The 24,703-nt window shown below is 48.0% G+C and overlaps 1 protein-coding gene across 1 annotated transcript; it reads left to right on the top strand.

The window, feature by feature from the left end:
• Positions 1-30: 30 nt before the first annotated feature.
• SHPK (sedoheptulokinase) lies at positions 31-23,375 on the top strand. Its single transcript, XM_045824463.1, has 7 exons — positions 31-286; positions 6,046-6,187; positions 13,746-13,929; positions 14,440-14,592; positions 15,532-15,707; positions 19,290-19,490; positions 22,424-23,375. The coding sequence occupies exons 1-7, from the start codon at positions 119-121 to the stop codon at positions 22,834-22,836; spliced, it is 1,437 nt and encodes a 478-aa protein (XP_045680419.1). The 5' UTR covers positions 31-118; the 3' UTR covers positions 22,837-23,375.
• Positions 23,376-24,703: the final 1,328 nt, after the last annotated feature.

The following is a 24,703-nucleotide window of genomic DNA, read 5'->3' as shown; positions in this document are numbered from 1 at the left end:
AGGGCGTAGCAAGCGAGGCTCCGCCTCTGTGCTACGGCCTCTGTACCTCGATCACTGGTGAAGTGTGCGGCTGGGGGCCCCTCCGCAGCAGACGAGACCGAAGCTGGTCCCCACGGCCATGGCTGCACCGTCAGTCACTCTTGGCATCGACCTGGGCACCACGTCTGTGAAGGCGGCCGTATTGGAGGCCGCTCCCGACGACCCATCGGGGTTCGTGGTACTGGCCAGCTGTGTCCGGGCCGCGCGGGCGGAGGCGGCGGCCCAGAGCGCGGCGGCCGGGTCGCAGGTGAGGCAGTGCCCTGGCGCCGCGCCGCCTCCAGGAGCCTCCTGACAACCCTCTTCCTCCCTCAGGAGGCCGCCCCGAGACCCCTCTTCCTCAGAGAGGTCTCCCTGACTGCTCCAGCCTGTAGGTCTCCCGATCTCTTAAGAGCTGGTCCCGGGAGCTTTCCTGCCTGTTGGCACTGGTCTCCCTACTCTCTGGCCTCCTGGAGCGCCCTTGCCTATGGTGCCCATCCCCTTGCTCTCTGCCCTCCACTTCCTGTATTCTGACCCGCGGGGAATTCCTCTCCTTGTGTAATTCTTACACCTGCCTGCGTCCTCCAGTTCAGGATTCAATTTGCTCCCCAGGGCAGAGTTTGGGTTTCCCCCTGGAAATCAGATGCAGAGTCAGGCCTAACAGGAGCAGAATGTGGACTAAGGAACTCCTACACTTGGTCAACAAAAGTCAGCCCCCTCCCCAAGTCTCCAAAGGCTGAGGCCCTTTGGAGGAAAAACAGAAGGACGACTAGAAAGGCCTCAGAGGAAAGTCAGACAGAAGTTAGGCTTGAGAGACATGTCATTAGAAAATGACCAGATTGATAGTTATACACTGTGGTGGTTTAGTGTCTTGTGAAAGCTGCAAGATAGAAATGGAGAATTTTACCACAATGGGCTTTGATGTCAGGTGTGGCTTCAGAAAGGATGTCAGTCCTCAAAACTGGATCCCATTAATTCCCTGAAAAAAGTAGCTCTATGTTTAGTTAATTGACAGTAGAAATTAATATCAAGGAACTTTGAGTAACCTCCCTTCTGGATCTCAGCTTGTTCTTCTCCAAGTTGAAATAGGTGGCCTCTGTGGCCCCTTCTAGCCACAGACCTCCCATTTTCTGAGCCACACACCACTCCCGAGAGCTTTGTTTTTCCCAAGCTCTGGCCACATATCTGGACTCAATTATTTAGAGTTCAAAGTCCGTCTTGCTCTGAAGCATTTCAGAAGATTAAGAATTCAGGAACACTTTGCATTTTCAGAGAGGCTTTCAAAATTAGTTTTGTGGGGGCATCAGGGCATTGTAGAATGAAGATTTCACTTTGTGAACTGCAAGGTGGAGGCAAAGTCAGCTCTGACTATGGGAGTGAGCAGCAGAGTCAGGATTGCAGGGAGTGGGTTTTCGGAGGGCCACTACTTGAACACTACTTTCCCCGCTTCCCCCAGCGTCCAGCAGGCTCTTCTGCGCTTACAGGCTCTGTGCCACACCTCCTGAGGGGACTAGGGGAGGTCAGTAACAGCCCCCCTTGCAAGCCTCACATGTGTGTTGTGCTCTGGGATAAAGAGCAGTCCTATAATTTCATCTACAGCAGGATTTCTCAACCTTGGCATTGTTGATTGTTTTGAGTTGGATGTTTCTTTGTGGTGAGGAGCTGTCCTGTGCCTTGTAAAATGTTTAGCAGCATCCCAGGCCTCTAACCCCCCACATGCCAATAGAATCCTCCTCCCCAATTTTGATACCCGAAAACATTTTCTTTTCTTTTTTTTTTAAGATTTTATTCATTTATTTTTAGAGAGGGGACAGGGAGGAGAAAGAGAGGGACAGAAACATTAACATGTGGTTTCCTCTCATGTGCTCCCTCCTGGGAACCTGGCTCGAAACCCAGAAATGGGCCCTGACCGGGAATCAAACTGGCAACCCTTTGGTCCACAGGCCCGTGCCCAATCCACAGAGCTATACCAGCCCAGGTCCCCAAAACATTTTCATGTTGTCATATGTCCCTAGGAGACAGAAAGCACTGGGGCGAGAACCACTGATCTGTAGAAAGAGCTGATGGCTCTGTTCTTTCCTCATGACCATACCTCTCAGCCTTTGGAAGTATTGTGCACGCTGTGGTCAAGCTTGGCAACCATATGGAAAGTCAGGCTTTTAGGTATTTACAACTAGGGTTTTGGAGGGAAGCTCTGTGACCCCTTCTAAGTTACTAATTTTTCCTCTCTGGGCATCAGTTTTCTCATCTGTAAAAAGGAACCTGAAGGAGGAGGGGTGACTGACTTATTAAGTTCTTTTTTCAAATCTAAAGTGCAAGGACTTGATCTTGATGTAGACCAGTTGATAATCTGAACCAAGGAATGGGGGCAGCGCCTTTCCTGTTACATTGTGGGTACACCCACTGTCTGTCCCCCATCACAGCACTAAAACTTGAACTGACTGCTGAACACTGCCTGTCTTCTTGTCTTCACTGCCATCTGGCCTCTTTTCCTCCTCCACTATCCCCATCCACACAGCTACCCCCTCCCCCTCCGCTGCCCCACCTATTTTAAAGCCTCTGTCCTGGCTGGATGCACTCTCTGATAGACGCGTTCGAACTCTTTAAATCAGCACTGTCCAACCGAAGTCTGAGCCACAAATGTGAGCCATACCTGTAATTTTCAATTTCTAGTAGTCATATTCTTAAAAAAGTAAAAAATAGCAAGTGAAATGAATTTATTGATTTTATTGGGGTGACAGTGGTTAATAAAATTATGTATGTAGGTTTCAGGTGTACAGCTCTGTAATCTGTTATCCGTATGTTGTGTTTGTTGTGTGTTCTCCACCCCAGGGCAAGTCTCCTTCCATCACCATTTATCCTCCTCTGTACCCTCTTCTACGTCCTCCATGCCCAAAATGAATTCTAATCATATTTTATTTAACCCAGTGTTCCCAGTGTAGTATCATTCCAGTATATAATAATTAATAAAAAATTATTAATGACATCGTGCACTTTTTTTTCCCCTATACTAAATCTGAAATCTGGTCTGGGTTTCACACTGACAGCACAACGCAATTCAGGTTAGCCGCATGTGGCTAATGACTGCTGTGTTGGACAGTGCACGTAAATGTCCTTCCTTCTTCTTCCTTCCCCCACTGTCCTCTTTCTTTCCTCTTGGGGGATTGTGCACAGCCATGTACCTCCTCCTTGTCTCCCACTGCCAAGTCAGTTCTGCTGTCGGCTGCCCTGTATGTGAAGAATCTTGTTAGGATCTGGGCTTGCCTCCTCAGGAAGGTGCTTTATGCTCTCTCCCTCCTTCCCCATTCTTCCCCTTTCCTTCTGCTCCTCTGTTCATGCTTATTAGGAGCCAAGAATTGCCTCTGACTGAGGCCAGGAGGCTGACAGGGCAAGTGAGGGGTTTGCTCCGTGGAGGAGAGGGCTGCACTGCTCGTAAGAGGGAAGCAAGAGGCCTGAGGGCTGTGTCTTCAGATGCTTTTCCAGGACAGTAAGCTTTTTCAGTTCCCCAAGGAACAGACTATAAATTTATTAAGAGCTGAGCCACATTTCTCTACTGAATTTTCCATGTGTTCTTCTAGGTATTAAATATATATTTATTTTGTGCCTTGAAGTTTTATGTAGCAGAAACATTTTACTTTGGTTGAAATTAAAGTAAGTATTCCACTTATTAAATTCTGAACCCTAGTTCTTACTTAAGCTTTTAACTTACCTTATAGAGCTTATTCCATTATAAGTCTAATATTTAACCACCCTTTTTGAAGGCTTTTGAATAATACTTAATGCCATTTTGGTAATGAAATACTTCATATGTTTTAAACTGCAGTTACACATTTATTTTTTAGGCACTGTAGTTGTCTGACCTAAATCTTTTCAGAGTACTTAAATAATTTTTTATAAATCTAATAAATTAAATATATACTTATACAAACCTTAAATGCTCTTACATGTTTTAAATCCTTTTATAAATATAGTGAGATTTGAATTTATAATCACAAGTCTAGATCACTTAGTTTCACATTTTATTTTTATCTTTTTAAATTTTTTCAATTTCACATTTTTAAAAAAAGATTTTATTTTATTTATTTTTAAAGAGAAGGGAAGGGAGGGAAAAAGGGAGAGAAACATCGATGTGAGAGACATCGATCATCTGCCTCTTGCGTACGCTCTGACCAGTGACCAAACCCACAACCCGAGCATGTGCCCGCCTGGGAATCCAGCCTGTGACCTTCCACTTTGCAGGATGATGCCCAACCAACTGAGCCACACTGGCCAGGCTCAATTTCACATTCTAAATTGGAGTTACAAAGGTAGTCTATGCCAAATTCTCTTAAACATACATTTACTTAAAATACCAACTACTCAAAAGATTTTTTAAGCACAAATACAGGGGTGGGCAAAAGTAGGTTTTTGGTTGTTCATATGAAAAACAATACAATAGTTAATAAATAATAATATAAGAATAAACTTTCATATGCAACTGTAAACCTACATTTGCCCACAGCCTGTATTAACACATAAGTATGATTTTTAAAAAATATTTATATCATTATTTTTTATATAACTTAAAAAAAAGATCTTATTCAGTTTTAGAAAGAGGGGAAGGGAGGGAGAATGAGGAGAGCCTCTTGCTCAACCCCAGCTGGGGACCTGGCCCGTGACCCAGGCACGTGCCCTGACTAGAAACCGAGCCAGCAGCCTTTTGGTTCGCAGGTCGGTACTCAGTCCACCGAGTCACACCAGCCAGGGCAAAATATTTATGTTTTTATTTCTTGATCTTTCCACTTTGAAATTTACTTATTTACCACGAAAACAATGATGCCCCTTGGGCTGCTTTCCCAAGTGCATATTTTGTGGCAGCTTCCTTAGCTTATTGAGACTTTACTGATCAGGGCATCTATTGAGATGGGATCAGATCCTCGAGTTTTATATATTTCTAGTCTCTAAGAGGGGCTTCATAATTTAAAGAAGAAGTGGTCAGGGAACCCACATTTCCTATGGTTGAGTCACATTGTTGCCTACTTTGGAAGTTAGTTTGCACCTCCCACCCATTTGGATATACTGCTTGATTGGGTATAGCATTTCTTTAGCTCTGAGATCTGACTTCAAAGGCCTTTGAACTTTTCTAAATCCTGCGTTCTTTTCATATTCTTGTCTCTTAGGACCATTAGACTTATTAATATGATGTTTGATTATATTCCGCTTATTTCTCATGATTTTGTCTCTCAAGGTTATCCTGCCTAGAGAAGTCTTCAAGGAGACAGCAAGTCTGCAGAATAGGCAAATTAGGAAAAGATGGTCCTCACTTACTTGAATTTTTTCCACCCCCCAATATCTTTTTACACTGTCAGACTCCCTCTGTGTAGCGTCTGCCATTGCCCAAGTAATCTGAAAACACAGCTGTGGTGGTGATGCTCTCCCATTCAGAAAGCCCTAGGGGCTCCCCATTACCCTTAGGAAGAGCCCGTTACTCTGGGCTTGAGGTCCACCGATTGGGCCCCAGCCTCTGCCCTTGCTTATCCCATCCCCTGGCTCTGTACCCAGGTGTTTCTGGCCTTCCTCTGTGCCTGCCTTCCTTAGGTGGGTTTTTGTTTCTGGATCCAGGGCCTGGCCCTCAGGGCACTCAGGAAAGGTTCCTCTCTGCTGTGTTTCATCCCTCTACCCCAATACTCTATGTGCCTTGTGGGAGACCCTTACCTTATTTTTCCTGACTTGTGTTCTCCTGTCCTTCCTGCTGGACTGCAACTTCTTGCAGGGCATGGGCAGTGCTCTCCTCAGCTCCCACTCACTGCAGTAGAGGTCAGGGCCTGGGCCATTTGCCAGACCTGATCTGCAGCAGTGCCTCCTCTGTGAAGGCAGCGAGTGGAGCCTTGCCCACCAGGATCCTGCTCCAAGCCCTGAGGGAGGTGGCGGAGAGCTCTCAGTCTCACATATATTCCCTGAGGCCGGTCAGCACGTGACCCCGTTGGAATTAGCTGGGCAGCCACCAGGAAAACCCCATAGGTTGCCCTATGTGTCCTGTTCTGTTTCCAGGCACGGGAGCAGGATGTGAGTATAATCATCCAAGCCCTGAATGAGTGCCTTGCTGCTCTTCCCCGGCAGCAGCTCCGGAAAGTCTGTGGCATTGGAGTGTCAGGACAGATGCATGGAGTCCTGTTTTGGAAGACAGGCCAAGGTATGCTGGGCCCTGGGGATGAGCACATGCTGTTAACAGTCTCAGTGGAATGAGAAGAGTGCTGCCGAGGGCTGTCTGAAGGGCCAGTCATCCTGCAGCCGGGATGCAGGGGCGCGTGCTGCCTTGTGTTTCGTGTGTGTCCTGTCTTATACACATGTGTTAATGAATCAGTGAACTGTCCATTCACACACCATCAGTGCATTCGCCAGGGATGGGAGAGGGAGAAGAGTGAGTTCTCCGGTCCCTTGTAGGATTCTGTGGAGTGGATTTTCCATCGCTTTCCCTCTGTGTGTCAGTGTCTCAGAGCATCACTTCCGGCAGCAGAGAGGTAGTGTGACTGGAGATGCCAGGACACAGAGGAAGCCAGCCCTTCTGAATTTGCACATAGTTTTGTTGCTTAACATAATTGCAGATATCTGTGATTGTTAAATTCCAGGGTCTGTCTTTTTTATGGGCTCAGTTGCTAGCTAAGCATTATTTGGTTGGTCATCTTTTATCAGGAGGTCTGCCCTAGTGCAGAGGTGGGTGACCTGTTTGGCCTCCAGGAGGAGAATTAAGCTGGTCAAATATCAATGAGCAATTTACATGCAAGGTGCTAAGCAAAGGATCTCATCAAACTTCCCCAACACCCTATGATGTAGGGTACCTTACTGCTCCCATTGTGCAGATGAAAAGTTTAGATTTGGAGAGACTAGAATTAATATGCATGGGGTTGTATGGCAGCAAGTGGCGGCTCCAGCTTTTGAACCGAGGTAGGTCTGAGTATAGACGCTGAGCTTTTAAAGGCCTCTGGGAGGACTAGAGCTACAGGGGGACACACTAGCTTAAGGAAGGGAAGAAATTTCCAACAGCATGTCCAAGCAAGGCTTAGACTCCCATAGAACATTGTGAATTCCCTGTTACAGCAAGCATTGAAGATATTAAAAAATACACATTTATCCTCATTCAAGGACATGCCCATTGATTTAGAGAGAGGGGAAGGGAGGAAGAGAGAGAGAAACATTGATGTGAGAGAGAAACATTGATTGGTTGCCTTTTGCACATGCCTTGACTGGGGACCAAACCCACAATCTTTTGGTTTACGGGATGATGCTCCAACAAACTGAACCATGCTGGCCAGGGTGAAAATATTTTTTTAATTATAAAAAATTCTATATTGATGTAAAAGTAGGGAGAATAGTATTCTGAACTGACACACACCTTCAAAAATACCAACTTTTTACTGCAGGTGTTTTAAGCAGAGGATGGCTGGCTGCTTCGGGGGGCTGTAGTTAAGGGCATCTGAACGTTAGATTTACCCCTTCCTGCCTGGAGAGTCAGTGATTCTGATTCCCCTGGGCCAAGTGAGTGGTGACTTGCCTCTCAGCAGCGTGACTGGTGTCTCCTGCGGCATCCTTTGATCAGTCCCCGGGATGGGCTGGGCACCCGGAGAAGCCAGCACAGGCGCCCTCCTTCCTTCCCGCCCGCCCATCTGCCTGTAGTCAGGCCAGCTGAGGCCACAGGAGCTGCTTGGCTCCCATCAGCAGCAGGAGCAGAGGCCGATTAGGGTGTTAGAGCTGACCTCTCAGAGGGAGTCTAGGTTGTAAAAGCTTTTTAAACTCCTTAATTTTGCATTAACGAGAATAAATGTCCTTTTAATCCTAAAACCCTTCCCAAAGAGAACAACAGAGATCTAACGATTGTGGTCTGGTCGCAAGCCTTTCTTTCTGCGCGTCTCCTGGACTTTGCAACAACCACACACGCCATCGCTCTCCTCGGAGAAAGCTGCTTAATATTTCATTGAGCCAGCCCGCATGCCTTTTTGTCTTGTTTTCTGATTCTGGGAAGGAGGAAAGCCACTGTTTGACGATGATGATACCTGCTTAGCAGAGTTAGGTGAAATCAATTTGGGATCAGGTTGTTCCACTTTTAATGGTGGACGTAATTCAGTTTGGGGTTAGTACCTACGATATATAAAGCTCTGTGCGGGGCCCTGCGGGAGACATGAAAGGAATGGATGAAGCCCTCACCTTCCAGGGCACACTCGAGGCAGTCAGCAGAGATGGGGACCAGTAACAGGAGTGGAGGGCTAAGTGCTTCCAATAGGGCACAGGTGAGGCAGTTGGAGGAGAGGCGAGGGAGCAACTTAGTGTCTTCTGAGAGGCCTGTGGTTACGCCTGTTTGGAGACTCCATTTTCAGCCTCAGTAATGGCAGGACAGAAGCAGGGGTCATAAAACCATGCTAAAAGGCAAGCAGCAGATTGGGAGGGAGGAAAGACTTGCTACTTTATAGTAGACAAAATGAATATGGGTACAGATAAAGAAACAATAACGAAGAAGGCACAGATGCCCTGTGGAAAAATGGCAAAGGTGAAGGAAGGCAGTTCCTAGAAAATGAAATACAAATGGCTAATAAGCATATGAAAAGGTGCCCAATGTCATTAGTAATTAGGGAAGCTCAGCTGAAAACAATGAGAAATCTTTTTCCACCCACTGGATTATAAGAAATTAAAATTTATAATGTCAGAAGTTGGCCAAGGGGTGGAAAATTGGTTGTTTTAAATACTGCTGTTGGGAGTGTCGATCAGCAGAGCAGATTTGGAGGGCAGTGTGGTGGGGCCTATTAAAAACAAGAAAGCTTCTATTAAAAGGAAAAAATAAGATAGCTGCTGTGACTCAATAGCACTACTACTCGGAATCTGATCAGGAAAAGTACTTTATCATGCATGTGCATAAGGAGGCATAATCATGGTTGCTCACTGCATCCTGTTTATAGCAGTGACAACAGTGACATTGGATGCTGGGGGACGGCTGAGTAAATGTTCTCATGTCCACGCTGCAGAATGACACAAAGTAGTTTAAAAAGAATAAGGCACATTCATGTACACGGCCATGAGAAGAACTCCGGAATACCTTGTTGGATGATAAAAACAACCCCTGGAAACATAAATACAGTATACTACTATTTTTTTAAATAGGCAAAAACAAAATAAAAGAAAATACAACCAAACAAAATGCGTATGAGTGTAAGCACTTTGGACAGTGACCCTGTCCAGCGAGTGCTGACAGCGACAGAAGGGGAGCTGGGGCTCCGATGGGAAATTGTCGAGCTGGCCTTTCGCTTTATCCGTAATTTTTGACCATTTTAAAATAAGAATGCATTCACTTATCATGTGTATGATTTAAAAAATTAAAATATCAATCCTTTATTAAAAAAAGAATAAAAAGAAAGAAAGAAAAAAAAAGAAACAGAGGAGAAGGGCCTATAAGGCCAGATTTTGAAACGGATTACTTGCATCGAATCCAGGTTCTACCACTCAGGTGACCATTGGCAAAATTTTTTTAACCTCTCTGTTCTTCATTTTTCTTGTGTATAAAATGGGAGTAAATGTCACATCTATGTTATAAGGCTATTATGTAGATTAAATAAATTAATATTTTGCCCTGGCCAGGGGGCTCGGTTGGCTGGAGCATCCTCCTTCCTGTACACGAGAAGTTTGCGGGTCCGATCCCACTGGGGCACGTATGGGAGGCAGCTGATTGATGTTTCTCTCTCATACTGATGTCTCTCTCCCTCCCTCCCCTCCTTTCTAAAATCAATGAACATGTTCTTGGGTGAGGATTAAAAACCGTTAATATTTTTAAAATGCTTTGAATAATACCAGGTACATGGTAAGAACTCCATGTTTGTTCTGTAATACAAAGAAACGAAAATGATAGTCTAAAAATTAAAAAAAATCAAAAGAATTTTGGAAGCAGATAAAGAGGTTGAAGAAAAGCTGCAGCGATGCACTTTAGGGCTGGGATAACAACCCCAGCTTTAGGTTTAGGTGGAAATGGAGTTGCGAGGGTAGACTATTCCAGGGAGTGAACATCCTCACCCCCCAGGAGAAACTTCATATGCATCTCTAACAGGCCTCCCTGGTCTGCTGGGTGCTGGCCAGGGATACTAACGGAGTCAGGCAACATCCCTCAGAGCCTTGGCCAGGCTCTTTTGTCTATGGGCAACACGTGTCCCCAGATATTCTTATGGCTCACTCCCTTACTCCATTCAGGCCCCTCCTCATGTGTCACCTCAGAGAGGACTTCCTTGATCACTTTCCCCTCACCCTGTTGTATATTTTCTTCATACTAAAAGTACCTGTTAGTATGTACTTGCTTATGTTTTCCATCGCTAGCATATAGGCTTCATGAAGGCAGTGACTTTTCCTTGTTTATCGCTATAATCTTGGGGACTAGAACCAATGCCTAATACATATTAGATACTCAATAAATAAAGCATTCAATCACACATGTACGAGTGAACGGGTATTTCATGGCCTGAGGGGCAGTTAAATCTCTTTCTTTGGCTCTTGATGAGCAAACAGGAAAATGTAATGGTCTTGGCTCCCAAATTGAGCATCTGAGCTCAGACCCAGCTGTGAAACACCTTTATGTAGGGCTTTGCCCGGCTTTGCTTCAAGGCAGCAGGGCAAAGTGGAGGCTAGAGTCTCCTTTTCATCCATTAGACTTAGAGTTTTCTTGATTGCTAATAAGTTTTCTTTAAAAAAAAAGATTTTATTTATCTTTAGACAGAGGGGAAGGGTGGGAGAAAGAGAGGGAGAGAAATATTAACGTGTGGCTCCTCTTCACACTCCCCCTTGGGGGACCGGCCTACCACCCAGGCACACGCCCCGACTGGGAACCGAACCGGGAACCAAACCGGGAACCAACCGAAGTGGTAACCCTCTGGTTCTCAGGCCGCCACTCAATCCACTGAGCCACACCAGCCAAGGCTGATAACTTTTCTTGACTGTCAACATTCTTTTCCCACTCTGCTGCAGTAGTTGTATTTGTATTGCATGGAGGTGTGGGAAAAGAGAACAAAAGATGTGTAGTGGGGTATAGTCTCTTTCTTAAAGATTGCTGGTGTTTGGAAGGTAAAAGTTTATCATCATCATTGTTATCATCACTAACATAAATTAGGTACTTACTACACGGCAGGTACTGTTTTAAGTGCTTTACATGTGTTAACTCATTTAATACATACAACTCTACACACACAGCACACAACCCTAACCCTAACTCTAACCCTTCCCTTTGCTACTAGCCAGAGAGTGAAGTCAGCATACTGGAGGGAAGACCCACAAGAATCCAGGAAGCAGAGTGACAAGTGCCTCTGGGCTTCCAGATGCAGTTGCCACCAAAATGCTGAACCAGCTTGGCTACTGCCTCTTGCCCCCAAGATGGGTGTCCGACGAGCCATAAGAGAAAAGCAGCATGGGGTTTGGGTTTGGGGCAAGAGGCAGCCAGCCCTGCCTGTGTCAGGATAAACTGGGAGGGGAGCTGCTGATTCCCCTGGCTTGCCGTGGCCTTGGGACAAGCGGCCCCTGTCCCCACGCCCACAGGAACTCAGGTGTCTTCAGGAATAAAATCAGGGCACTGGAGAAAACCAGATATACCTGCCCAAGTCCCAGGGATGCTGACCCACAGTCTAAGGATCCTCATAACATTGTTCCTTCCTGGGGGGTGGAAGGGAAGCCCTGACCCGAGGAGGTATTTTTCAGCGTGGCAATGACTAGCTGTGGGTCCATCCTCCCCTGCCCCTGGGGGCTGAGAGGGCCTGAGGTCTGGCCCATTTCCATTGCCTGACCGAGTACCCAGTACTTCTAGGACAGAATGAGCCCCTGGGCCAGGACAAGGAGACACCTGAAGGGCAAGACTGTTTCACAAGAAAAATGTGAGAAGCAGAACTATTAGAATGGATTAAGAATTTAAAATTAGGTTGACATAATACTAAAAGGAGGATATTAGCAAGGGAGCAATAAAAAAACATAGAACCAAGCAGAAATATTAGGTGTGAAAAATATAATAGTTGAGATAGAGAATGTAATAGGCGGGATTAATAGCATTGATTGAACTTCAACTAGAGAATGAAAGGTTAGACAGGAAATCTTTTAGAAGGAAGAAAGAACAAAGGATAGAAAATGTAAAGGAGAAGCTAAGAGACATTGAGGATTCAGAAGCACTAGGTCTGAGTTATAGGAAACCCAGAAGGGGAAAAATAAAAGTGGTAGAAGAGAACATATTTGAACAGTGGAGAAAATTTTCCCATAACAGACAGAATAAGATGTAGTGCCCCAGACTGAAAGGGCCCATAAAATGTCAAAGAGGAGAGTGAAGAAAACCCCAGCTAAATCTATTATAGTGAGCTTTGAAGGATTTCAGAGGCAAAGAGAAAATTCCAAAAGCTCACAGAGTAAAAGATCAGGTCCCATAGAAAAGAATTAGAAGCAGGTTGACATTAAATTATTTTCAACAACAATATTCTATGTAAAAAAAAACCCAATGGCATAGTGTTTTTGTTATTTATTGCTACAAAATGAACTACCTCCAAACCCAGTGATTTAAAACAGCAACTATTTTATCACATCTTCTAAATATTGTGCAGGCCTCAGCGGACTGACCTACTGTGTGTGGAGTTGACAGAGGCTGCTTGAGAGTATTGCTCCGGTGGACAGATGGGCCCGGAGGGTTTGGGGTAGTTCTACTCAATGCCTGGTGCCCTGGAGGGGCGGGGGGGCAGTGCGGAGGCTGGAAGGCCGGGCTCAGCAGGGGGTGGTTTGCCAGATGCTTGCATGTGACTTCTACACAGTCTCTCCAGCACGGTGGCCTCAGGGTAGTGGGACTTACGTGGCAGCTGGCTTTCCCTGGGTCACCACTCTGGTGGGAGCTGTGGTGGGAGCTGCCAGGCTTCTTATGCCAAGCCTTGGAGGTTGTTACTCCTGCCACACTCGTGTTGGTTGAGCAAGCCACCAGAGCCAGCTCAGATTCCAGGAAAGAAGATTAAACTCTACCTCTTAATGGGAGGAGTAGCAAGTAATTTGTGTCAATCCACTGCAAATCTACAAATAGTGCTTCTAAGTAATGAAGAAAAGGAACTTAGAACTTTGAATATTGTAATGATGAAACTGTCATTCAGATATGAGGATATGAAAAAACGTTCTGAGGATATAGGCCTGCAGATGCTTTGCCACTGAAAGACCTACACTGGGAAGTTTTGGGTGAAATATTTCAATAAAAGCAGAGGAAAAAAAATCCAGAAGTTGTTTTAAGAAATAAATGAAGTAAAGATGGCAGATTCTTTAGTAAAGTTTGACGTCTAAAAGTCTATTAGCTAAGACCAAAGGAAAAGAGAAAATAGATCCATAGTCATCCAGAAGCAGCTTTAGATGATACCATTATGGTGGAGGTGGAAGGATGAGAGCTAGGGGACTTGAGACTATGCTATGCTTCTTTTCTTACCTGGGAGCAGGGTTATAAGATCAACTTTAAAAAATGAATAAAAAAGAACATAGAAGAAGTGGGACAAATGGAGGAGTAGGTGACTTGCCCAGGGTCCTGCAGCTGTTGGTGGTGGAGCCAGCAGCTGGAGCCAGGTGCTCTGACAGCGGAACCCACGTGTATGAGGGGAGCATCATCACGGGCGACACGGTCTGTGCCGGAACCTCGTGAGCAGAGCAGAGCAGTCTCGCTCGAGGACAGGCTGCTGCTGGTCAGCCCCTCTTTTCTCTGATTTTGTTAATCTCCTTTGTTCCAGGCTGTGAATGGACAGAGGGAGGGACTGCCCCTGTGTTCAAGCCCAGAGCTGTGAGCCACCTGGTCACCTGGCAGGATGGCCGATGCAGCAGCGGGTTCCTGGCCTCTCTGCCCCAGCCAGAGTCCCATCTCAGTGTGGCCACGGGGTTTGGCTGTGCTACCATCTTCTGGCTTTTGAAAAATAGGTATCTACATCTGTTCTCTGAATTGGGTGCTGTATTTCCAAGGGGATGAGCGTGGTCAGGGGGCAGCGCCTCTAGCCTGTCAGCATCACTCTGTATGCTGCATTGTTCCTCAGTGAGTGTGACCCTGTGCAGGGTGTGCTCACAAGACCTAGACTTGGTCTAGAACTGCTTCATTTCCCAGAGGGCTCTCTGTTGGTTATCTTAGTCTCACCCAGAGGGGGAAAGAAGGAGCTAGAGATTACAAGGGACTTGCCGAGGGTCATGTGGTAAGTTCATGGTGGGGTCAGGGCATCTGGGAACCGCCAATGTCCAACTTTCTGAGGCAGGGTGAGTCCTCCTCTGAGTCCCCTTTCCTAAGGCAGCTTTGCTTGGAGCAGCTGGGAGGGCTACACCTCTGGAGGTGCATCTGGGGACTATGCCATGTCTAGTCCACACTGCCATAGCTAGGTGCAGCAGATGCATTTAAGTCACTGTCAGACCGAGTCGAATTGTTTTTGGTGTGAAAAACAGCCCAGGGTTCCTGGAGTCCTACGATGCAGCTGGCACCATCCATGACTATGTGGTCGCTATGCTGTGTGGCTTGCCAAAGCCCGTGATGTCAGACCAGAATGCTGCTAGCTGGGGCTATTTCAACACCCAGAGCCAAAGCTGGAACTTGGAGATGTGAGTATGATCTTGCAGGTGGCCACAGTGGAAGGGCAGCATCTCTGAGCGAGAACTTTGATGGGGCTTCCCCCTGGGAATAGTGGGGGATTCCCAAAGGCCAGGAATCAGGTTCCAGGGGCCCCCAGCCTGTTCCAGTCCACCGGGCATGGGTGGTAGGTAAAGCCCTTGGGGAGGGGGACCGCCTCCCACATCATGCTGTCCTGCTCCTCCACAGGCACACAGGCCTGGGGTGGGCTCCCCAGTTCTCTGTGACCCAGCCCACCTTATCACTTTCAAAGAACAACTTTCACTCTATAATATATTTTAAAACAAGCTTAAGAAATGGAAGTAGTAGGTATGAGGGATGCCTTGTAAGTTCTGTTTAAACAATCATTTGCCTTTTCAGGTCCAGAAGTCCAGTGCCCTGTTAGTTCACTTCCTTCAGGGCCCCAATTCTGAGCTCTGTAATAAACAAAAAGCACCTGGTAGTTCAGGTAAAGGACTTTCGAGCATGATTTATAAAATTGACAGCCCCACGTTCACTAACCCCGAGCGATGAATGCATTTGTGTTCAGGAGGTGACCCATGGGTTTGCCTTTGGTGTGGGCTGGGCTAACCAACCGTGAGTTTGCACTGAAACTCCCTTTGCAGGGTCTCTGTGTTCCCTCAGACATGGGGCCCTTATCTGAATCTAACCGGTCATCCCTGCTTAAATGGGGTTTTTCTTCCCCTTAAGGCCAATCTCAACCTTTTGAAAGCCAGTGTTCACTCTTTTAAAAATCCCAGCCTACTTCTCCTGGCTTTAAAAAAGCCAGAGAAGCCCCTGTGAAACCTCTGGCTCCTGACGTCCCTTCCCCTACTTGTATCCTGTCCCACCTTCCTTTGTTGTTTCCTGGAAACAGCAGAAGCCAGAAAACCAAGCACGGGGTCCTTACGCTGTTCGCTTCTGGTTTGCAGACTGAGGGCCTCTGGCTTTCCTGTCCACCTGCTCCCCGACGTCAGCGAGCCCGCCAGTGTGGCCGGCAGAACTTCCCACGCGTGGTTTGAAATCCCAAAGGGGACACAGGTGGGCGTGGCCTTGGGCGATTTACAGGCCTCCGTCTATTCCTGTATGGCCCAAAGGACAGATGCAGGTAAGTCCTTCGTTCTGTCCTCAGACTTCCACCTGCGTGCAGTGAATGGGCTGAGAGGCACACGTGCCTGGGAGCCTCAGCGTCCTGCCCATAGTTATTCTGCAAATGTGGACACACCCTGCTCTCCACAGCGGGTGCCCCTTCCAGTCCAGTGGGGTTGGTGCTGTCCTGACCCGTCTGGGCCTTTCCTCTCCAGGGCCAGGTGAGGGGAAGGACTGTGTCTAGTTGGCAGGTTTCTGTGTGACTCCATGACTGAGAAGAAAACAGATTAGCGGATCAGGGTTTTTGTCATCCCGTCTGTCCATGCCAATTTTGTCCCATCTGATTAAAAGTCTGAAGCCTGGAGTCCTTTCTGTGTTTGGTGTGAGAGAGTCAGGGAGAGGTGCAGGCAGCAGCGCAGCAGCGGGGCCGGGGCTGGCAGACGTGGCTCTCCTGCGCAGAGCCGCATTGTCAATATTTTAGGCCACGTGGGCCGTATCGTTTCTGTCGTAACTAGTTCTGCTGTGTTCCAATGAAACTATTTGTAGACACAGATGTGAATTCATATGATTTTCATGTGTCATGAACTATTTGTCTCCTTTTGATTTCTTTTCAAGTGTTTGAAAATGTAAGAACGTGCTACGGGGATTGTAAAATAACGGGGCCCCCTTTGAAAAGAGCCTGGCGGTTCCGCAAAAGTCAAACAGGGAGTTACTGCATGTCCTGGCAATTCCGCACCTAAATAAACGTATGCCCAAGAGAACTGAAAACCCATGTTCACACAGAAACTTGTGCATGAATGTTGCCAGCAGCATTAGTATGTCACGGCAGCACAGTAATCAAAAAGTGGAAACAACCGGAATGCCCATCAGCTGATGAGTGGATTTAAAAAACGTGGTATATCCACAGAAGTAAAATACCACAGCATACGAGTGAAAGCGAAAGAAATGAAAAGAGGCTTGTCATGAAAAGCCACATGTTGTATGATCCCACTCCTATGAAATGTCCAGACTAGACCACTCCACAGAGACAGGAGCAGACTCGTGGTTGCCAGGGGCTGGAAGGGGAGGGGATGAGTGCTAAAAGGTGTGGGGTTCTTTTTGGAGTGATGGGAATGTTTTGCAACTAGATTGTGGTAATAGTTGTACCATTCCGTGAGTATTCTAAAAACACCGGAATTGTACACTTTAAAGGGGTACATTTTGTGGTGAACTGATGTGAATTACATCTCAGTAAAGTTATTATTACAAAAAAATGTAAAAGCTGTTCTCATCTCCTGGGCCATACCAACACAGGTGGTGTGGCCTATGGGCTGTCACTTGCCGGCCCCCGGGCTAGGGCGGGGTTTGGGCCTGCTGCCCTCGGGGGTCGGGGTGCGGGATGTGTGTTTCTGTTGGTCCCCGAGGCAGCCTGGCTGAGCGGGTCCGCTCCGGGAGCCCCCCTTATCATGGGGGGTGGGTGGGAATGGAGACTTCGTTCTCTTTGTCAACACATCTGCTTTTCTCCCATCAGTTAGAGCTCATGCAGTTTAACCCTGAGTTTAAAAATTCTGACCAGCACTGTCCTCTGTGTAGCAGTTCATTCCTTTTCCATTACATTCTTTACAAATAATTTCAAGTGACTGGTTTTGTTTTGTTTTTGGTAGTGATTGGTCACTCAAGATTAGTTGAGCAGGAAAGGTGAAAGTCTGTCAGTTTTGTTTGCACATATATGTGATAAAAATCATTTAAGACAAAAAAGTTCAAAACCTTCTTTTTCTCCACAATTCTCAACTAAAATCAATGTCTCAGGGAAGCATGCCAAGTTTATCCTGTGACTTTTAACGCCCCCAGAACACTGTCTCTCTCCTTACATCTCCCTTCACCTCAAGGCATGAACGTCAGGGAACTGGCCTGGGCTTTGCAACCCGGCCCTGAGGCCTGGGTTGGAGTTCTAGCCATCTATGTTTCCGTCTGGTGGGACCTTGGGCAGGCCGCTTTTCTCTCTGAGCCCTTGTCTCATCCACAGCGAGGGGGACGGTGGCTTTCTCATGGGGCAGTTGTCAGGCACTGGGGTGGTGCCTGGAAAGGCCTGGCTTTTTCCTCCTACCTGGTGGCTTTCAAATACTAGGCTGCTCCCTCCACAGGGGCTGCCCTGTGCCTGGAGGGTAATGTGCGCTCTGTGTGGTGAGTGAAAGGCTCGTCAGATGGGAGGAAGGTGGGATTCGGGCCCCCTCTTCACTGTGCAGGTGGGAGGCTCTGGTTCCAGGCTGGGGCTGCTGGCCTGTGCTCACTGTGCCATGCCCACGGGCAAACTTGATGGCCCCCATCATTGACACCTCCACCTGAGGGGACAGTGAAGGGCACACTGCTTCTCGTTTATAGTGATGGTGAAGGGCTAGATGTGGCAGAAGGTAATGCTTTTGGCTTTCTCAGACTGCTTTTGCTCTCGCTTCTGACCACCCCTGCCACCCAGTAAGTGGGAAAGTTGAATGCTGACATCAGTTAGTTTGGCTCCCAGCACATGGAGAAGAACAGGCTTTTGGGTCAGGTCTTGTGACTACTGGAGAAGAGACCACTGTAACAGCCTGTGGGCCCTGGCCTTGATCTAGAGGAGGAAATCATCCTCCTGCTCTTGGGGGAGGTTAAGAAAATCACCTTGGCCCTGGCCAGGTGACTAAGTTGTTTGAGCATTGTCCCGCACGCCAAAAGGCTGTGGGTTGGATTCCCAGTCAGGGCACATACCTAGGTTGCTGGTTTGATCCCTGGTCAGAGCACTTACAGGAGATAGCTGATCGATGTTTTTTTCTCACATTGATATTTCTCTTTTTCTCTTCCCCCTGTTCCTCTCTCTCCTTAAAGTCAATTAAGCATATCCTTGGGTGAGGATTAAAAAAACAAAACACCCTGGAAATGAGGAGGAAGTAGAACCCGCCGAAAATGAATGAGACCTCTGCAGAGAATAAAACATTTTGGCTGAAGTTTTACTCTCTATAAATAGTTGTCTCCTGCTGCGTAACTGATCACCCCAATATTCAGTAGCCTAAAAGCACCAAACATTTACTATCTCACATAGTTTCTTTTGTGTGTGTGTGTGTGTGTCTGGGTTTGAAATTTATGTTGTAAACGTCCGTGTTTAAAACAGATGAAACACTTTCTGAGAGTCGGTACTCTGGGTGTGATGGGGGAGTTGGGCTCAGGGCCCCTCGTGAACTTGCAGTCAGGCTGTTGAGGGGCTGGACTATCCTCATCCAAAGGCTTGGCCAGGTCTGGACGGTCCACTTCTCAGCTCCCTCGTGTGGCTGTTGGCAGAGGCCTCCCCTCTCCGTAGCTCAGCTCCTAACACTGCCTGCCTTCCTGGAGGCTGCAGTGCTTTTTGATGACCTGGTTTCCAAAGTCACACACTGTCACTTCTGCTTCATTCTCTCAACAGAAGTGAGTCACTGAGTCCAACCCACCTCACGGGGAGGGGAGTTAGGCTGTACCACCTGAAAGAAAGAGTGTCAAAGAATTTTTGGATGTATTTTTAAAGCCAGCACACTCTCCCCCTGTCCTGTTGTGACCTGTGAACTGTGACCTCCGGGTCAGCCCTACAGACCTAACCGTTGCTTTCCTTGGACCCCAGTTCTCAACATCAGCACTTCTGTTCAGCTGGCAGCCTCCATGCCTTCAGGATTCCAGCCGGCGCAGGCTCCAGACCCCGAGGCCCCAGTCGCCTACTTCCCGTACTTCGGCAGGACCTACCTGGCAGTGGCAGCGTCACTCAATGGGGGCAACGTGCTGGCCACGTTTGTCCACATGCTGGTCCAGTGGATGGCGGACCTAGGTAAGATGTGGCTCACACAGCGGCAGCGTCTCACTTGTCCTTTCATTGTGGAGTTTCTTGGCGCTGAATGTGCTGTCAATACTTCTAGATTCATGTCTCAGTCCCAGCCAGGTTCTAGACCTTCTCTTCCTTCCTTAGGAATCAGAGCGTCTAGCATCTCGTCTTCTGGGCTGCTGTCACCTATTCTCTCTCTGTGGAAGGAGCACCTCCTCTTCTGACCTTGACTGGAGAATCAGGATAGTCTCCCAGTTTCCCTCTCTCTTTTTCTTTTTTTCTTTTCTTTTTCTTTCTTTCTTTCAATATTTTATTTATTATTTTTTTTAGAGAGTGGGGAAGGGAAAACAAGAAGGAGAGAAACATCAACGTAAGAGAGAAATACTGATTGGTCGCCTCTTGTACTTGCCTGACTGGGAGTGACTGTGCAGCCCAGGCTGGTGCCCTGACCAGGAACCAAACAGGCAGCATTTGCTTTGTGGGATGACACCCAATCAACGGAGCCACACTGGTCAGGGCTACTATCTTATTTGTCAATGAGGCCCCTGGGCCCTTGCATTTGAGGTTTTTGTTTTGATGATTGCAGACTGCTAAAAATAAAAGGATTAACTAAACATGAATGAGTAAAAAACTGGCATTTTATAGTACTTTAAAGTCCTCACAGCATTTAATTCTGGTGAGTAATTCCTGATCCCTTTGTTAGAAGGGACTCTGGAGCCAGGTGGCCGGGGTTTGAATCTCAGCTCTGCCACCTCCTGTGTGCCTTTGGGGAGGTTACCTAACTCCTCTGTGTTTTACCTTCCTTATCTGAAGAGGGGGGTCATCCTAGCACCCATCTCAAGGACTGTGAGCATTAAGTGAGTTGATACTGCGAAGCACTTAGAACAGTGTCTGGCCCACAGTAAGTATGACATACGCTTGTTCAATAAGGACAGTGTGATGCATGCGACCCAGGAGAGTGGCCTTGGTTCCCAGCTCTGTCCCTGGGTCATTGTGTGCCCTTGTCAAGTCCCTTCCCTTCTTTGTTTTCCCAGCTCCCCCCATGTTCCATGGCTGTAATCCCATGGTGGGGACATTTGGTAGCTCAGAGCAGTGAGTCTCCCCAGTGGACTCCGATGAGGTGGTGGGCCAAGGGAGGCAGAACCAGGGCGGGAAGCCAGCCAGCTCTGGCCTGCAGCCCAGCCGGCACGCCCTCCTGCAGGAGTTCCTCAAGGCCTGTGTTGTAGCCTTAGAGTTTCCCAGTGAGGGAGAATGCTTTATTTCAGCATCTCCTCAAAACATAGTTTTGAATTTTTATTAAGGAAATACGAACACATCATTATTATTTTTAAATTGTAGCTTTCATTTGTATTTTAGTGGTTTTTCTACTAATGCCCTTTTTCTGTTCCAGGATGCAGTCCAGATCACCACATTGCATTTAGACTTCACATCCCCTTAGTCTCTCTGTCTTCTGTTTGATCAATCTGTTTTTTTCTTTATCTCCTTTTCCTTTTTTTTCCCGTTAGTTGATGGCTTTACATTTATATTTGTTTTTTCAGAAGTTCCCAATGCACTGTGTTTCTTAGGATGTGGAGAGACTCACCTTACACACTGCCGTGTAGTGTATGTTGCTACGAGTTCTAAAGGCAGAGTGTCATATCCTTGGACCCAGCACTTTCCCTCCAAGGGCTCAGTCCTGCAGGTGTATATATTTGTACACAAGTACAGTGGAACCTCGGGTTTTGGACTTAATTTGTTTCAGAAAACTGAGAAGTGACTTGTTCAAAAATAGAATCTCCATGGTTTGTCGCCTGACAGACACAAGGCCAGTCAGACAGGCATCAGCATGAAAGGGATGTCGGGTCGAGAATCGAGACCTGAACTTTTGCTCGACAACTGAGACTTTTTTTCCCCACAAACAACTTGGTCAGGAACAGAATTGTTTGAGAACCAAGACTTCGGAGAACCAGGGTTTGACTGCACTAGGTTACCCACCAAGCACCTGGTTTTCCTGATATTTTAGTAGGATTTCTACAGGAAAGACACATATTCACTCAGCAGAGTTTAACCAGAGTCCTGCTGATCAAAATTTGTGATATTTTAATTACTTCTCTCTCTCTCTAGTGCCTGAGCATTATAGTTGAGTTTCTACAGTTAAATGTGCTGACAATGAGACTCCATGGTGGCTCTAGGTTGGTGGCTCTTAGCACTGGCTGCACATTGGAAACTCCTGTGGAGATTTTTAAACAATGTTGATGTTCCAGCGCCACTTGCAGAAACTCTGATTGTGTGGTCTGCGGTGGGGGTGGGGCCTGAGCGTGGCATTTAATAAAGGTGCCTCCAGTGATTCCGATGCCCTCAAGTGTTGGTAAGCACTGGTCTAGAGCCTTCTCAAAAAGTGTGGTCCTCAGACCAGCAGTACTGGTTTCCTCTAGGAGCCGATTGATACCAAATGCAGAATCTCAGAGCCCTCGCCAGGCGTGTGGGGTCAGAAGCTGCACTTTAGTAAGATCCCTAAGTGATCCTGTGCATGTTCAGATGTGAGAAGCACGGGCCTCAGCTTCTGCTGGGGCAGGGCTGGACCATGATCAGCCCCCTGACCCTGGGACTTCTGTGACACTGCTAATAAGTCTGGTAGCAGCCATGATACTTGTTGGCCAGTGTGTGCATTTTGGCCCCCTAGGCACCAGGGGTCCCATAGCTGTGGAACGGTTAGGGCTCACAGCAACACTTACATGACCTCCCCCTGAAGTCTGGCCGGGGTCTGCAGCGAGATAGCGGCTGAGATCTGGCGCATAGCACAGCTAGCCAGGTTATGTGAGTCCCTGAGCGGAAAGCAGCCAGCTATGGTGAGAAGGAGCCATTGGCAGACCTGTGTCTGCCCTCAGGGAATTCTATACTGTCTCATCCTGCAGCGAGGGGGTGCATGAGCTCACACGGGTCTTCTCTGTTCCTGGCAGGCCTGGAGGTTGAAGAATCCACTGTGTATGCACGCATGATCCAGGCAGCTGCACAGCAGAGAGACACCCGCCTAACCATCACTCCAACAGTGTTGGGCGAGAGGCATCTGCCAGACCAGCTGGCCTCAGTGACCAGAATCTCCTCCTCCGACCTCTCCCTGGGGCACGTGACCCGGGCCCTGTGCCGAGGCATTGTTCAGAACCTGCACTCGATGCTTCCGTTTCAGCAGCTCAAAGAGTGGGGCGTGGAGCGGGTGGTCAGCAGTGGGAGTGCGCTGTCCAGGAACGAGGTGCTGAGGGAGGAGGTGCAGAAGGCTTTCCCTTTCCCAGTGTCCTTTGGGCAGGATGTGGACGCAGCTGTGGGGGCAGCGCTGGTCATGCTCCAGAGAAACCTCAACCAGAAGAAGTCTTAGCATACTCTCTGGCCGAAGGACTGTTGCAAATTTTATCTAATTAACATTCCTGACATGTGCTTGGGGTCATCCTTTTCCTGGACAGCACTGTGGGCAGCTTTAAACAATGTTCTCAGGGCACCGTGCTGACCAGGAACCTGCCTGCAGGGCACAGTCTGATAATGCAGGCAGGAGCCTGCAACCAGGTCCCGAATATGTGCCTTGAAAGAGATGCACCTGGGAGCTGGTTGCAAATGTAAATGTGGGAAAAAGAGAGAAGAGGAAGAGTAACCCAGCGTCCTGGTCAGCAGGCTCACTGTGGTTCATGTGCAGACAAAGAAAAAATAAATGGTGGACTTCAGACACCAACATGTCTGGTGGCTAGGGGCTCTGAGGAAGAAAAGAAGACCCATCCTCCACCCCATCTCCCGCTTTTGGGTTGTTTAGGGGAATGAAGTCTGAATTGGGTCACATGTACTCTCAGAAAAATTCTTCCTGGCCTAGTTAAAGAACAAGTATAAATTACCCACAGACATGGACAGCAGGGTGGGGATTGACTGGTGGGGGCAGGGGTGGGCGGGGCAGGGGAGAGCAATGAGGGAAAATTGGGACAATTGTAATGGAACAACAATAAAAAACAAAGTCCTTCCTGACTCAATTGTACCATGTGACCCCTCTCCCGGTCATTCTCCCCTGGCCACAGCCGGTGATGTGGGGCAGGGCGTGGCCCCGGGCAGTGGAGCAGGCCAGCTGAGATGAAGATCCAGGGGTCTGTGCCGGCCTCTTTGCCACATGCTTCCCTCGAAGGAGGGGATGCTGTGTTGGGGCTGCCCTAGACCCTCATAGCACAACTGGCTCGAAGGCACGGAACAGGGAAGGAGAGCTGGGCAGCGGGACCAGCGAGGGAGGTGGCTGCTGTGCGGCCCCACAGGCCAGGCATGTTGTTCCTAAGAATCTGGCTGTGCACCAGCAGGACCCTTTTCTCAGAGGGGGCGTGTGCAGCAGTGGCTTTTTGCCTCTGCACCACCTTAGAAGTCTTCCAAAGTGAGGGGCACATCCAAGCATGCTCCTGCCAGAGAGGCGGCCAGTTTAATCAGAGAGGACCCCTTGCAGAGAGGATCCTGCAGGCTGTGGCTCTTCTTTCTCTTGGTGTGTCCGTGGCTGGCAGAAACACCCCACTTAAGTCAGCATGCCTGCAGGGTCCCAGAGCATCTCAAACCTTCCTATGGTCTGTAGGGATGATCTTGGAGCGGCTTCCAGGAGGAGGCCATCATCGCTGTGTCTACTTCAGACTCCCAGGGGCGACTTCAACCTCTGGCAGACTCAGAGGCATCTAATGAACTATGTGTGTGGGAGGCAGTCACGTCGTCTCTTTGTAAATGTCACTTTATGGATTATGTCACTGTCTGAAACTCTTAGATGAATCTGCCTGGCTGTGCTGATTGAATTTCAGATACTAAAGCTTATTCTTCTAGAGCCTTGTCCTCTTAATGTAAGATACCTGTCCCACAGTTCTGCCAGGATGAGTGGCAGCAGATCCCTCAGGAAAGTCATGCCATTTCTCTCTCAGCCAGTGAGTTAAGGTGCCCTCCTTTTGGAGCCCCCGAAGAAGAAGGCAGCCCAGAGTAAGCTGCAGGGTAACTGAGAGTCCTGTCCGTCGGAGGGACTGGCCCTCTGACTTGCATTCTCAGGGGCAGTGGATGGAGTCTGTAAATATAAGATTAGGCATTGGGTGGGTATCCTGCAGCCCAGGCAGCCTGGCCCGGTGTCCAGTGTGGCCCCTTTCCACAAGCCCACTCACAGGCCGAACTTGTCAGCGAACAGTGCTGCTGCTGTTTCTGTCGCACGCAGCCTGGAGGCTCTGCAGGGCGGCTGAGGAAGCTTGCTC

The sequence above is a fragment of the Phyllostomus hastatus genome, unplaced genomic scaffold (genome assembly GCF_019186645.2).
Source record: "Phyllostomus hastatus isolate PE091 unplaced genomic scaffold, TTU_PhHast_1.1 phas_scaffold_55, whole genome shotgun sequence".
Lineage (NCBI taxonomy): Eukaryota > Metazoa > Chordata > Mammalia > Chiroptera > Phyllostomidae > Phyllostomus > Phyllostomus hastatus.
Note: the sequence above shows the minus strand (reverse complement) of the source record. Positions and strands in the feature narration are given on the sequence as shown.